The sequence below is a fragment of the Diceros bicornis genome, chromosome 10 (genome assembly GCF_020826845.1).
Source record: "Diceros bicornis minor isolate mBicDic1 chromosome 10, mDicBic1.mat.cur, whole genome shotgun sequence".
In the NCBI taxonomy this organism is placed as follows: Eukaryota; Metazoa; Chordata; class Mammalia; order Perissodactyla; family Rhinocerotidae; genus Diceros; species Diceros bicornis.
In genome coordinates, this window is record NC_080749.1 from 75,571,247 (window position 1) to 75,587,309 (window position 16,063).

The following is a 16,063-nucleotide window of genomic DNA, read 5'->3' on the forward strand; positions in this document are numbered from 1 at the left end:
GCGTCGGCCGCCCTGGCAACCCCTCGCGGGGGGCGGCATCTGGCTGCAGCGAGCGTCGAAGACGCCGCCGAGCCCGGTTTCGGCGGGAAAGCTGTTTCTCCCGCCGGATCGGCTGGCGCACAGGGCCCGGCCTCCCGCCCGCTCCCGAGGCCCCCCGGCCCGCCTACGCCCAGTCGAGGCCGGTGGCCGCACCTCCCCGACCCCACGACACAGCCGACGGGCCTGCAGGCGGCCGCGCTTCGCGGCGGTCGACGGGCACCCTGTCCGCGCTTCTTCCCGCCCCACAAGCGGCGTCTGGGCTCTAGCCCTCGCCCTTCCCGCCCCTCAGGGCCGGAGTCCACCTCGCTCCCTGCCCGCTTCCCCGGGGCCGGGGCCCTGGCCGCCTACTCACCGCCCCGCACTGGCTCTCCATCTTCCTCGACGCCCCTCAGCCACCGGGGGAAACGACCAGAAACCTGAAGTTTGAAAGGCCCTCACACCGAGGAAGCCACACCACGTTTCCCGACGGAGCCTCTCTCCCCCTGGCGGCGGCGGCGGCGGCGGCAGCAGCTGCAGGGGCGCAGGCTCGGACCCGGGGCCTGAATCTGCCCCCGGGGGGTGGGGAGGGGCGGGCGACGACGCGGCGGGGCGGGCGGGCGCCGCAAGCCGCGGAGGGGCGCGGGCGGGCGGTTTCGGCGGTGGCCCGGGGTCGCCGAGCTGGGCCGTCCCAGGGCCCGAGCGTGCGGCGAGTCGGGGCGGGCGTGGGGGGTGCGGTCGAGGGCTCGGCTCTGGGGCCCCTCTGGGCTGCTTTCCGGCGGCCGGGGAGGAGCGAGCGAGCGCTCGTGCAGAGCTCCATGCGCCGCGCGCCTGTCCCTCTCCTCCCCTGTGGAGAGAAGTCGGCCTCTGGGACGGGTGGGCTTCGAGAGGTGGAGGTGACCTCAGGCTTTACTAAGGTACAGGACGCTGGCTGAGGGGCGACTTCGGAAGGCTGGTGCCAGGCGACGAGGGCAGTTTCCAAACTCTGACCCCCGGGGCCTGACGCGCCAAACTCGGGTGCTCCGGAGACGCCGCGCTGCACCTGTTGTCGCCGTCACTCATGCCCGCCGGGCGGGCGGGGCGGCCTGGCCGGGACCCGCGGAGCAGCGCCCGCCGCCCAGCCTCGGAGCCGGTCGGGAGGAAGCCACCGCGCCGAGGGTGAGGACTGTGCGCCGTGGCCGCGCGGCAAGAGCCACCGGGAGCCTCGGGGTCTCCTTTGAAGGAAAAAGTATTTCTCAAAAGGTAGCTGAGAATGGTATATATCGCCAGTATAACATATTGACGACGTATATATTATATAACCCAGTTGTAAATGATTACGACTAGGTAAACTTCCGTAATAATGGCGATGATGGTTATAGCTAGCATTTGTCAATGGCGCCCTTGGTGCCCGGCGCAGCGCTTCATCCGTAGTATCATTTAATCTTTTCATTCCCTCAGCAGCCCCTCAGATAGATGCTCCTGTTGTCTTCATCTTACAGGTGAGGAGATGAAGATTTGGAGTTAAGTAAGTTGGTCAAGGTCTAAAGCTGTAGAAGGTTTAACCGGGGGTCTCTCTGGCAACAGTTCGTGAACGTAAGCATTTTGACATATATTTTTAAAGAATCAGTCGTAGCAACTGTTAAAAGTTACGTCAGTAATAACTTTTGTACTCTCTATTTTAAAAGTTTGACTTTGGGTTATTGTACTTTCAAGATAAGGAGTTAAAAAATAAGCAGCGTGACTGCATTGTAATCTGTTCCAAGATCAGCTCTTCATGTTATTTACCAGAAATAAAATGGGAAACATAATTTTCCCCCCCGCTGAATACAGTTCAGCTAAAGCATCTTAAAAGTCATAATTTCTGCATGCAATTTGAGCTCATTTTCTCAGGTTTTAGTTTCTGTGGAAACAGAGAATACAAACCTATTCAAATTAAAGCATATTCTGGAGCAGAAGAATTTTGCTGTTCAATACCATTAGAACTGATTTCTTTGGGCATTTTTTTCCAGTAGTAATGATGGATTTAAGTAGATATTACTATCCTCTCTTTTGCCCAAGTCTTTTTCGACTAAAAACACTTATTTTTGAAGACTGTATTCCCCACAGTAGGTGTTCAGTTGGCGACACACAAATTAACACAGTTTAGGGAACATTGATTATACTTCAAGGCCTATGTTGGGTGCTAGCGGGATATACTGTATTTACAGTATGGTTATTCTCTGTTCTGCTTCTCTTAATTCTTAAAGCAAAAGGAATTTTTTATTTTAAAACTTGGGTAAATCATGTAAAATGATTCAATTCAATTTAGTAGACATTTATAGAGTCCTCTTATGGGCAGTACATAATGCTGTGTGCTGTGGGAGATAAGACAATGTGCAAGATCAAACCTTCATCCTTGAGGTGTTTTCAATCTAGAAGGGAAGAAAAAACTACTCCAAATAATAATTATATCAAAATATGCTTGTAATAAATAAGATACAAGCAGAATAGGGTAAGTAAGATATGCACTATGATCATAGGTCTGTGGGAGCACAGAGTACAGCTTTGAGGAGCACAGCGTCCAGGGCTGGTAAGGGCACCATCAAGGCTGAAATACAGGTCTGGCTCCTGTCATGTACCCAGCACTGGGCGTGGCACATTCTTTTTTAATCTTCTTAGCTTTCATCCCCTCTCTCTCCCTCTGGAAATCTGAGCCTTAGAGGGGTAAAAGTGACTTGTGTAGTCACATTGCTGGTAAGTGGTAGATGCAATTTTCAAAACTTAGTTCTTTTTGACTCTGCTGCCCTTGCACAGTGCACTCTGCCATGTTATTTATACAATGGTAATAAGGACTAGGGATTTTATTCTGGAGGTCTTTGCAAATAGAGGGCCATTGAAGGTTATTGAATTAGGAAGTTATAGAATCAGAGCCAAAATTTAGGAAGATATTCTCAGACCAGAGAATAGTTTTTAAGGGACTGGAAACAGAATTGAATTAGGAGAATACTACTCTAGTGAAAGTATTGGGGAGCTAAAAAAAAAAGTGGCAGCAATGGGAATAAAATACTGGGAAAGGGTTAAGAAGAAACTGGAGAGAAACTGAGACTGTTGGGCATGAGTGATGATGGAGAGGGATTGGTGAGGATCCTTCAGAAGTCTCAAGTTTCAGATACTGGGGATGACACTGACAAAGATAAATATAAAAGTACAACACATAACATATTGCAAACCTAAATATCCCATTTTCTTAGTTTTGCACTGGAATCTCATTGTCATCTTTTTGCTTCACACAGTCTCCTCAGAGCATAGTTCTTGTTTCAGGGATTTGCCCAAGCCTGCTCTCCTTGTTTGCCTTCACTCACTGGCAGTTCTTCGATTCTTGCTTTGAGTTTTCTAGCTACAGAGTCTAACTCCTAGTATCTATTTCAGGCAGTCCTTTTCTTGATAACCCTTTTGATGCATTCTCTAGGTTATAGGCCTAGGTAACCATTGGCATCCATCCTGTGGACCAGCGTTTACTCGAAGGCAGGGGATATGGCAAGGATTAAGACCTGGTTCTTGCTTGCCAGCAGCCCAGGTCTAGTGGGAGAAGGAGCTAAGTTAATAGAAAGTTTATAAACTCCATGTGCTCTGTGTAGCAGTAGAAGAGTTGCCGGGTGCAGAGATAGCCTAGACCAGGGAGTGACTTAACTTGGTAGATAAAACAGCATGAAAAGACATGTTTAGAAGATTCCTCTGCTTCCATCTTATTTCTTTCTTGTTCCCAAGTCTATTAACCTATTGTATTTTGGAGGATTATTAGGTGCTTTCTTTTTCTCTATGTTGGTTACATATTTGAAATAGGAGAGGTGAGTGATGGGAGTAAAAAAAAAATCTGCCTCAAGGAAGCAAAGAGGTCAGTTCAGATCTTTCCTCTACAGGGAACACAATACTTAACACTTAGAGAGTATGTTACAGAGATGGTGTAGACTAGAGCGGTATCTGGTGTATTGGAAAATTCTTTGTAAAAATCAATTGGTTTATTTGATTATGCTGTTTACTTTGAACAATTACTTAGACACAAGAATATACAATATAGAACTCACTGTGCAGTATAAGGTAGGAACTCAATAAATATTTGTGGAATAAGAGACTAAATGAACAGACAACCCTCACTCCAACTTCCACTTTTCCCCCACCCCTCACCATTTTACTCTTCCTTCTGAACTGAGAGTGAAGAACAATCAGTCAGTCATCGCCAGAGAACCTTTTTCTTGATTCATTCACACAAGTATCGTTTGATAATTATGCACATGTTTTCAGTTGCTTTTTAGGGGAAGACTGTATGTTTGGAACATCTCACTTGCAAAATCCTTTGAACGTTCTCAGATATTTCAGTAAGAGCAAATAACATTATTATATACAAAAATAAGACATACAGCAAAACTTCAGTATAGGAATGATCACCCAGAACATATTGCCCACTGTAGACTCAGGCCTAGTGTTTGCCCTGTCTTGTCCCCCTTTATTGAACCCTTACCTACCTGCTCTCACCTCCTGACCACTAACATGGCTGATTTTTATCCTCTTTCCATTCTTATCTCATCCTTAGATTTGATCTGTAGGGGAGGAAAAAGTTTCTCTTAACCTTCTTAGGGTTCCTGGCTGGGTCTGAAAATTAAGCTGACAAAGACAGATTAACAGGAGAAAAGCATAGAAATATTATTGAATTTTTACATGTACATGGGAGCCTTCACAAGAGAATGAAGACCTGAAGAAGTGAACAGAGCAGGAAGCTTTTATATGTTTTAGAGAAAGAAACAATAAATTTATGAGAAATTGACAAGACCAAGGGGTTTGGGCTAGAGATAGCAAATGGTGAAGAAGTAACTAGGAAGATAAGGGTTAGTTTAACAAGGTTTGTTTGCAGATTCCTCTGGTGCCTTTCTCTGGGCTGATAAGAATCTGTCTCCAGTAGAAGGAGCATTTATTTCCTGCCTTTAGGCAGAAAAGGAGGAGCTTTTTCTGTGTTTACTGCTTCTTAATTGCCTTCAACTCAAAATAATTAGTATGTCAAGGAGACATATTTTGGGGTGACATGTTCTGGTTTCCTTCAGATGCTTGCGGTATTTTCACTACTATCATGACACCTCTTAATTCATTTTTCTTACACCTTTAGGCATCTTGGCAATATTTCATATCCCTAATGTCCTTCTATCCATGATGTTTCAAACGTGTATAAACATTTGTTGAATTAAATTGTTACTTGTCCACTCCTCCAGCAACTGCATTGTTTTTGAGTAGTGGGCAATTGTTCCCTTGGTGCCCTCTGATCTAAAAGAGGCCATCATGTACTGTTGTGTAGATTACTCGATGCCTAAGGGTGTCTGGCCAAAGGAGCTAGCAGGCTGAAATCCAGCCCTTGCTGCTCCACTCGCATAACCATGTAGCCACAGGCCCCCATCCATTCAATGAGAGGGCCTTTTTCTAATTCATAAAAAGGTGCTGAAGGGGCCAGTGGCAGCCCTGCCTAAATATAGCTCCTGTACTATAAGATGGTATCAGGAAACACTGGTTTATGTTCATCATGTTTTACTGTCACATTCTCAGACATCAGTTAACTGCTTGACATTTGGAAAAATTTTTGTCTTGGTGAGCGTTGCAAGTTGGGTTCCTCAGGAAATAGACTCTGAGAAATCTGAGACTCTGAGAAATGCAGGAGTTTTTGGGGGACCTGAGCTTGGGAATGCACCTGAGAAGAGGAAGGGAAGCAGGACTGAGCAAAAGAAGCTGATGTCATGTTGCAACAGAATCCTCAGCAATCCTAGGATGACCTTCAGAGTTGTCTCTAGAGAGATCAGGGTCCCCCGCATCCTCTCCACTCCCCTCTACCCATCTACAGTCATTGGATGCAGGCTGCTCCCAGAGAGGAGACCTCACTTTGGACAAGATTGTTTTCTTCCGCTGAGGGCGATTTTTGGAGGACTCAGGTGAGAACAATCCACAGTCCCAACATCTGGTGGAACAATGGCTCAGTACTGAAGGGGGATTTGGGCACACCACAGCATATGCTAAAGTGAGGTCATACCATCAAATGACTTTTTCTCCACAATAGGATTAAGCAGGTTACTACTGCTTGCTTTTGATTGAAGGAAAATATGATAGAAACAGAATAAGTCCAGGAAAAATTCAAACTTCTTTTTTCTTAAGAGGGCAGCCCAGAAGTTGCAGATGGGATGACTACCAAGAGCATAGATTCAGTAACCTAAGATTGTGACACTGAAAGTCCAGATTGCACATTGTATTTAATGACTGCAGGCTTGAGAACATCTTCCCATGAGTTTGCCCTCTGTTGATTCCCTGCTCAAGAAAATATCGATATTGATTATCGTTGGGGAAATATAATTAAAAAACAAGCTTCTCCCGATGTGGAAAACCGCTTCACAAAGGTGATAAGGGCAGAAAACAGTTTCATTATAGAGTAAACATGAAACCTGTCGTGTGCATCACAGGCAATCCACTAAGATCTTGCAGAGACAGAAAGGACTCTCACTCTCTTATAGCCCAGCAGATACAACCTATTACACATAGTTCATCTTAACTTTACCTGGTAATTGGGGTGACCATCTTATTGGCTTTATCCAGAGGAAAAACTTTTTATACGTTTGTAACAGGAGGTGTTACAAAAACAGGAGGTGTTACATTAGTTTTGCAAATGGAAGCAAGGCAACCACCAAAGTTGGCTTTTTTTTTTTTTTGAGAAAGATTGGCCCTGAGCTAAGATCTGTTGCCAGTCTTCCTCCTTTTTTTCCTCCCCAAAGCCCCAGTAAATAGTTGTATGTCATAGTTGTACATCCTTCTTGCTCTATGTGGGACACTGCCTCAGCATGGCCTGCACCCAGGATCCGAACCCTGGGCCACCAAAGCAGAGAGCACGAACTTAACTGCTATGCCATGGGGCTGGCCCCATAGGCTTCTTGATGAAACTGGGAGATTGGGGGACTATCTGCCTTGATGTTTGCATTTCAAAAAGATGTTTCTTGAGGACACGTTCCTGAGTTGTGAGACTGGCAAGAGGCTTATTTAGCCATTATAAAGATTTACGTACATTTGAAACAGAAAAATTCTGAAAGAAAGAGAGGGAGAAGTCTCTTCCCTTATTTTCAATAGGGAGAATTAAGCCTCTTATTTTAGTTTGTATTTGCCCTTACATTATATATCTGGATCTGTTTAAGGTTGGGTCTCCTTGAAGCACTGAGAAATTTTATAAGCAACTAGAATTTAAAGCCATCATTCAAGCATCTAGAGAGCTTCATTGACCATCATCTGTTGATAAGCTTGGGTAATGTCAAATTTTGAGAGGCAGTATTATATCATGGTGATTCAGTGGTGGTGGGGCTTTGGATTTTGACTCTGCTTTGTGCCCTGGAGGGAGTTATATAACCTCTGTTTTTCATCCCCAAAATAAGGATTATAGCATCTACTACTACTGGCTATTGTGAAGATTAATTGAGATAATGTATGCAAAAGTCCTAGCACAAAACCCACATTCAATAGGTGCTCATTGATTGTTTTTTTTTCCTGGGATCTATTTCCCCATAAGAATATTAAAAAGTTGATTAACTTAATTATTTTGTTTATAATACAAATATGTTCACACAAAACCCTCAGTTTAATTTAGTTTTCTTTTTAGGGTACTAGTTACTTTGGCCCACTGGATTTATTAACTTAATTTGGGTACAGTGTATTTGATTATGAAGTCAAAATGCAAGCTTTCCTTTAGCTTGCTCTTTTTTCCTTTGGAGAAAGTGGACACGAGCACTGGCTGTCCATTGTAGGAGAATGCCTTGGGAGATACCTTGACAAATTTGAATTGTTCTAATGGCTTGAATGCCTTTAGAATGTGCTGATTCCTATCAGAATGGACCAATTCCTCTTCATGAGGTTTTTGCTTTGCTCCTGTTTACTTTCCTAGACTCTTCTTCATGCTTCCTTTCCCATGATTCCACCATTAATTTCCCTCCCATCCTTTCCCCATAACTTAATTCATTGTAAAGAAACTCCTTTATTCTCAACATGTTCGATGAATACTTTCTCTACCTTCTTTACCTAATAAAATATAAGTAGACCGTGTGGACCTCACTCTTCTGTAGGTGTCTCCACACTTTTGTTTGCACACTCTTGCTGGTTTTTGAGGATGCCCATCATTTATATTTATTTGTTTATCTATTATATACATGTTTCTCTCTACTAGTACTTATGCACATCATAAAACATACACAAAAAAGAATTTTTAAAAGATGAAGTAAATGTTACTTTAACATGTTTTGCTAGTGGTCATGGCTTCATGCTACCGTTAGCTAATATCTTAAGACACAACATCCATTCAGGGCCTTCTGTTGTTTTTAGAAGTGGGTGTACATCCACATAACAAAAAGTCAAATTTTTTTTTTGCTGACTTCTTTTTGGATGTATTGTCATTGTTTTTACCTCATAATATGGCCAGTGATGGCATTGTATAGGAAGTGGAGAAGGGTCAGCTCTGCTATTTGTGAAATGTTCATAGAATTATCTTTACTTCATGATGTTTTCCAGGAATATTTTAAACTGTTCACCCATTTTGGGTTAGTTTAGTTTGAACTACAAAATATAATTTTTAAATTTATTCAACTGGGTTCATGTATCAGGCTATGAGTTGGTGCTGTCAACTTCTCCATGTTCTGGAACTCCCAATCTTCCCTCGAAATACCTCATTCTTCCACATAGGGACCAAATGATGGTACCAGTGAAATCTGCATGTTAAACATAGGCAAAGATTGATTTACTTCTTATTCAACTTAGATAAATATAAATATAAGTCCTAATATTTTCTTACCACACCCCCAGAGGACCACTGCTCTAGTTCAATAGTTTAAGAAACATTTATGGAATGCCTGTTTTGTATCATCACTGGGTTAAGTTCTCAGTGTACCAAAATGAGTTAGACCTGAATTTTACAGTCTAAAGCAGAAGGCAGACACACTTAAAAAGGTGTATCAATATAGTACAATAGGTACAAAATTTATGGGTTTTGGAAAGGCTTCCTGGAGAAGATGATGTCTGAACTGAATTTTGAAGAAAGAATAACGGTTAGTTCAGTGAAGAGAGGTGAGAAAGACATTTCATGTAACCAAAATGTGACAGCATGAAACAGCATGTGGTATTCAGTGGACTGCAAATAGTCTGATAGTCCTAGAGTATGAAGGAAGAGAAGTGGAGTAGTCAGGAAGCCAGTGATGTAGATAGGACCCGTGGCCACATGTACCAAAGAGCCTGGACCCTATTCAGCTGGCACTGAGAAGCTAATAAAGCTTTATAGTAGGGAGTCAGATTTGTACTTTAGGTAAATCCCTCTAGCTACAATGTAGAGGGAGTATGGATATTAGAACATACTGCAAAGTCACTATATTCAAATTAATATGGTATTGGATGGGTATCAGAACAGACAACCCAGAGTAGATTGAAGTACATTTGAGAATTTAACATATGATAAGAGAGAGAATTCAATTCAGTGAGAAGAGTAGATTATTTAATGAAGAAGACAAAAGTAGACCACCATCTTATTTTTAGAAATTTATTTAACACTTGTACACACTTATATAGTGTATATAAACACTTATATACACATATAAACTAAATTCAAAAATAGACCAAATATTTAAATATCAAAAAGAAAAAGCAATAAAAATTTTGCAAGAAAAGGTAGAAGATTACACGTACAATCTAGGGGTTGGACAGTGCTTCTTAACCAATGCTGAAAAGAGAGATATATGTGATAATATGAAAATTAATATAATGTATAGGCAAAAGATACCATAAACAAAATCAATAAGCAATAGTTCTGGAAAAAAATGTTATTAAAGCAGTTGATATAATAAGGATAACATCTATGATATGCCCGTTGGGTTCTCTGAGAAGCTTGTGGAGTTAGAGATGCAAAAGATTTATTGGAAAGAAACACATGTAGAGGGAAGGGGGAAGAGCAGGACTGGGCAAGAGGAGCCCAGATACAGACCTGACAAAATCTCAGCCAGCCCAAGGGGCAGCTGTGGAGCAATGATTGCCTGTTGGAGGAGTCCTGCTGTGGTGGAAATGGCTAGAGCTCATTGGCTGGAGATTGCCCAGGGAAGAGAAAAGCTTGCCCCCAGCTATCAATGCCTCACTGATTCATTGGCAAGAGGCTGCCCTGAGAAGAGCATGACCTTGGTTCCGAAGTTGAGGTGGACCCTGAGTAATCAAACAGCTGAAGGCTGTCATTGAACCGTATGCCATGCAGCTGTAGAATGAGCACTTTATTGAAACAAGATCTCAGTGTGGCATCCCTATGTTTGCTGCAGAACTGTTACCAACTGAGAAGAAAAAGGCATTCGATTCAATGGAAAATAAGGCAAAGCACAGGTGTAGAGAGTTTACTGAAGACTAAGTCCAAATGGCCAAGAAACATTTGAAACGATGCTTAGTAATCTGGAAAGTGAAAATTAAAATAACAATGGAATATAATTTTATACCTACAAGATGGGCAGAAATTAATGAGAGCTACAATACCCATTAAGGTGGAATGTGAAGTGTTGTGATTCTTTGGGAAATGTATCTAGCATTATCTATTAAAATTAGGGGCTGACCCGGTGGCCTAGTGGTTAAGTTCACGTGCTCTGCTTCAGTGGCCCAGGGTTTATGGGTTTGGATCCTCGGTGTGGACTTATGTATCAGTCATCAAGCCATGCTGTGGCATTGTCCCACATAGAAAAAATAGAGGAAGATTGGCACAGATGTTAGCTCAAGAGCAATCTTCCTCAAGCAAAAAGAGGAAGATTGGCAACAGATGTTAGCTCAGGGCCAATCTTCCTCAGCAAAAATAAATACATACATACATATATACATACATATACCCTTTGACCCATAAATTCTGTTCTTGGGAATCTATGTGATGGAAGTTAAATGACTGGTTCATAAAGACATGTACAAAAATGATTATTACAGCGTTGTTTGTAGTGGTGAAAAACTAGAAATAAATTGAATACCTCAAATAGGGCAATGCCTGAATGAATTCTGATATATCCATACCATGGAATATTATGTATTTATTTAAGAGAATCAGTTAATAGATGTTGCAGTTGAGGTGGTAGGATTCTTACCAAGTATTGTTGAGTGAGAAAAGAAAGATGCAGACAAGTATGTATAAAAATATCTCTTCCTCCCCCTCTTTTTTTGGTAAATCAAACTGACAAAAACACACTTTCTATATGTAAATATACATATATGAATTTAGACCAAATCTGAAAAGATGCATATTAGGTTGTTAACTTGAATTACCTTGCAACGAGTGGGAGGGTTGATGTGGGTGGAGGAGGAGAGAAATGTGCAAGACAGGTAAAAGAAGATAAGAAAAAATTGTCTGAATAAAAGCATGCATATGATCACGTTTATGCTATCATTTCTAAACCTAATAAGAAAGGCAAAAATCAGGGGCTTACACAGTTTGCAGGAAAGAAAGAAATGAGAAAAATATGTCACAGAAATGGAAATAACTATAAACAATTTTATTGGAGATACAAAAATTTTTAGTTTTTACTAGTTTAGTAGATGCCAAGAATGTTTATTTGCTGTAAATGTTTACATTGTTTATTTATTGTAAATCAAACAATGTCTGGCTGCATGAACCAATAGCATGGTTGTGGAAGGAATAGGGCTTTCAGTAAACTTTCGTGTCTGTATCAGTCAGGAGAGGCTAGGTTCTACTGCAGTAACAAATGACCCCCAGATCTGAGGGGCTTATAACAAAGGTGGTTTTCTTGCTCATGTTACACATCCACTGTAGATTGACTTCTGCTCTGCTCGACACCATTTTCACTCAGGATCTAGCCTCTATCTGGTGAACAATTAATCTTGTGGCAGAGGAAAATGAGATCATGGTTAAGTACATGCTGGCTCTTAAAGCTTCTGTTTAGGAGGAGTCCTTCCTCTCATCTTTCATTGACCAATGCAAGTCACATGGCTGAGCCTGCTGTCAGTGGGATGAGAATGTATAACCACCTGACCGGGAGGATCAGTGAACATCTCCCAGAGTAGGAAGATCTGTGTTTTGGCAGAGTGTTAATGAAGTATTTTTATGTGCTCAGACTAGTGAATGTTATTAATGATGGGTGAGTGTGGAGAATTAAGATGAGAAATAAGAGAAAATACTTTTTTTATAATTAAATCAATGCTACTTTTCTCATCCACTGGGTATACAGGGAGGAGGTACTCCTTTTGACTTTAATGCAGTTTCAATCACAGATCACAGACCATTCTTTACATTTTCAGAAAACAAACTAAAACCATTTTAATCCATATTTTGAAGACAGGAAAAATTAAGGTAGATGGAAGGGTAAGATTCCATTTTGTCCACATATTTTATTTTTCTGAAGCTTAGAATTCACAGCAGTATGTTGATGATAAATGTAATATCTATTAAAAATCAGAAAAATATTCCTTCCTTTAGAAATGATAGTCTAAAAAATAATAGTGTTTGGTACTTTTTGCCTAGAGTTTAAGTATTTGCTCATAAAGAATCTTCCAAATAAATTCTATCTGCAGCTATCAGTTATTAAAATCCCATTTTGCAATGGGAAAATTTAAAGAAAGCTCTATAACCTCTCATTACGCTAAGTGCAGTATTGTACTATATTTGTTGCTTATTATCCCACCTCACAGTTTAAATTAAATTTCAGTTCTTTGCTGCTGCTTAATATTTCAGATGATTCCTGCAACATGCTTTTTGTTTTTTTTCCTAATCTTTCGAAAACAATGTGACATTATCTGAACAGTTTCACCAGTACATTTTATATAGAACAGAGAATGGCAGGATTCCCAAGTGCAGTTCAACAGCTGTTGCTCCTCCACTGTGGAGAGGCAGTTGTATCCATGGTGACTTATATGAGTCAGTGAGGGTGGTAACTGTGGGATTCTCACAGGGGTTAATGACAGAGCAAATGCTAGCAATCCAGCTTTCATCAAATGGATTTTTTTTTAAAGAAAGGACTCAGTTTTGATAACTCCTCATTTTGTAAAGCAGATAAACTTGTATTGTGCTTAATGAAAGAGCTATATACCTGAAAACTTACGAGGAACTAAAAAGGGCTTACAAAAGAGACCATACTTTACTCTTGTCTTATGTTTTAATTTAGAACATGCATTACGATTTTGTGTTTATTTAAATATTGCTTTCTGCTTCTTCCTCTCAAAAGATGTGAGGTAGATTGCAACAAAAGCACATCAATAAGGTTAACGAGATAGGTATAAGAGTAATATATCATGATCACAGGAAAGGAGTGCCTTAGAGAAAAAAATTAGACTCAGTGATTTCTGCCATTGGGTCCTAGAATGCCGAAAAGCATTAATAAACTTCATATCTTGGCTTAAATTGGAGGAAAACCCCACCACCACATGCAGATGAATTAGATTAGGGGTATTTACCTGGGATGGGGGAGAGGAGGTGGGGCCTACCCCATATTCGCTCCTGCAGCACAAGTTTCAGGCATTGGGAATATGTTTGATTTGAAGAGTTTATATTATAACTTCATACCTGGAAAGATCCAAGTTGTCAAATAAAATAGAGAAAGAAGAGAAACAGGTTTTCTTGGGGGCCTCATTGGTGCCATTCCAGTGGTACTGTTCTTAAATGCCTCTATGGCTTCTGCATCAGTGGGGAACATAATCGTGACATGAGCCTCAACTCCAGGATCCATGTCAAAGTAAGTTAATACATAGAAAGTAAATCAACACTGACTGTCTATTTTTAAAAGACATTTGTCCTGCACATACAGACTGTTCCCAGACGATTGGCCTGGGGCTCCTGATAGTGTATCTTAGCCTCAGGGTCTACATGGGGTGATTCCTGATTCCCGAGAGGGCAGTGTTAATGGACAGACCCCTGGGCATTCTGTTCTGCAGATCATAGAGGTTTCCCAATACCTAAAAGAAGCAACAGCAGTCAGACATTGAAGAACATTGGCTGTAATTGGAGATTTCTTAAATTTATCACCTTTCAGTACTTTGAAGAGTTATTAAACTGGTGAATCTAGATCTATTCTAAATAATTTGTAACTTTTCATTTTTGTAGGATCTTTATCATGGAGTGGAGTTTACTTGTACTTTGAAATAAAATTAGTTGATTTTTATGTTTAGTTACTGAAATTTCCTACTTAATTGCTAATATAAGGGACAAAGGAATACCTTTCAAGAAAAAAAACCCTCTGAATTTTAAGAGTATATTTAAGTTTTGCTTATCTTTTATTAACTTTGTATATATTTACTCTAATATTTATACTACAAATTACTCTGCAAATTCTGTTTTCTTGAACTAGCAAATTGAAATGATTACCATGTGTATTGAGGAGTGCTATGGCTGAATATAAAGCTATATGTGACTCTACTGAAAATGCTGTACTCACTTTCAATGCATCTTTGAACTTATCAGGAGAACTGGCTCTTAGTACCATATTCTTTCTTATACATATGTAGATGAGAGGATAAATGTGTCTCCTCACACGGGTACATCAGCCAGCCTCATACTCTGTCTTGATGACAAAAGGTAATGCTGATGTTAAAAGAAGAGGTCATCGTGGCTAATGTGAGTGGTCCCCTATCTGAAGGAGTGGTTCTCAGAATAGGCAAAGTCTCCAGGACCGTCACTGGACTTGCACCTTGTGAGAGCCTTGTGTAGCAGAAAGAGCACAAGCTTCAAAGTCGCTGACTGGGACTCAAATCCTGGTTCCATCACTCCCTGTTGGTCTGACTCTCAGCAAGTTAACTGACCCTTTTGATCCTTAGTTTCCTTGTCTGTAAAGTGGAGATCAAATACTTCGTAGAAGATTATCTGGTACATAGCAAGCAGTTACCAGAATGACTTCTCTTCCCCATCTGTGAATTCCTGGTAGTGTGTGGAAAGTCGTAATATTCTCGCTGAATATTTTTTTAGGCTCAGGGTTCTGGAGTGACTTCCCTGGGCTGCAAGGACTACGTTGACATATCTGGTCTTTGATTCTGGACTAGGTATTTTCAGGTTTGCTGGACCTGGGTAGGTTCCTATCAGTTGTCTTTCTAATTCTAGATTACAATTTACTCCAATTTATAAGCATCCTTCCAATATTGCAACTGCTTGCTTTGGGTCGGCTCTGATTTCTGCCCTAGGACAGAATTCTAGGATCTTTGATGGTGAGAAGTTCTATTGTGTGGGCAGTGACAGAGCCATTTTTCTTTATCAGAAGTGGTTGTTTTATTCAGTCAGAGGACTGCAAAGGTGAAGATTCTGTCCACAAATATTTACTGAGGACCTACTCTGTGTCAGGCATGGTTCTGGGAGCTGGAGATAGAGCAATGTACAAAACAGACAAGGCCTTTATGCACATAGAGATTATATTCTTCATTTCAGTGGGGCAGAGATAGGAGGTCAGTATGACAGAATATCTAAGTAAACGATTCCATGGACAGGATAGTTTATTAACAGTGATAAAATCCTATAAGAAAACAAAACAATAATATGAGTAACCTGGTATGTGTGTGGGGTTGAAGGAGCAACTTGAGATTTGTGGTCAGAGAAGACCTCTGAGGTGGTGACATTTGAATTGCCAATTCATTCCTCTTCTTCACATCCCTTCCCCCTGCACCCCCCAGTTTCCAATCTGCCAGTCAAGTGATTGCAGAGTTACTTGGTGAAAGGGTAGGAGGCAGGAACTGTGGGTGATAGTAATTTGGAAAGGGGGGTTGTTAATGGAGGGGTAGGAATGTGCCTGTGGGTGCTGACTTAACCGAATCTGGCTAAACCTGTCTCTTAGTCTTGGGATTGGGGCCACAGAGTGGAATCTGTCCCCAGATAGGAGCAGGTTCAATGGAGGGTTCATTTTTTTTTTCAGTGCAAATATGAGTAACAGGAGAAGCCGCCTGCGCTTATGCTAGAAGACAACAGTATGAAAGACTTGCAAAACAGCATCCAACTATTTTCTCAAAGTAGAATGGCAGACAACAGCCTTTATGACTAGATGCTCAGAGCAAGGGACTCAGAGCTGTGCGTGTGTGTGAGAGAGGCAGA

At 41.4% G+C, this 16,063-nt stretch overlaps 2 protein-coding genes across 4 annotated transcripts in view; one reads left to right on the plus strand and one right to left on the minus strand.

Annotated features, from left to right (window-relative positions):
• Positions 1 to 597, minus strand: part of BOLL (boule homolog, RNA binding protein) — a 62,765-nt gene extending 62,168 nt beyond the window's left edge. For both annotated transcript variants that reach the window (XM_058549513.1, XM_058549512.1), the window contains exon 1: positions 392 to 597. In XM_058549513.1, the coding sequence (XP_058405496.1) occupies positions 392 to 412 (21 nt within the window). In that variant the 5' untranslated portion in view covers positions 413 to 597. The remainder of the gene's footprint in view (positions 1 to 391) is intronic.
• A 338-nt stretch (positions 598 to 935) lies between these two features.
• The window catches only part of PLCL1 (phospholipase C like 1 (inactive)), a 325,277-nt gene continuing 310,149 nt past the window's right edge, over positions 936 to 16,063 (plus strand). Inside the window, exon 1 of one of the 2 annotated variants that reach the window (XM_058549516.1) lies at positions 936 to 1,257. The gene's annotated coding sequence lies outside the window, so the exon portion shown is untranslated. The remainder of the gene's footprint in view (positions 1,258 to 16,063) is intronic. The other variant, XM_058549515.1, reaches the window with a different exon arrangement.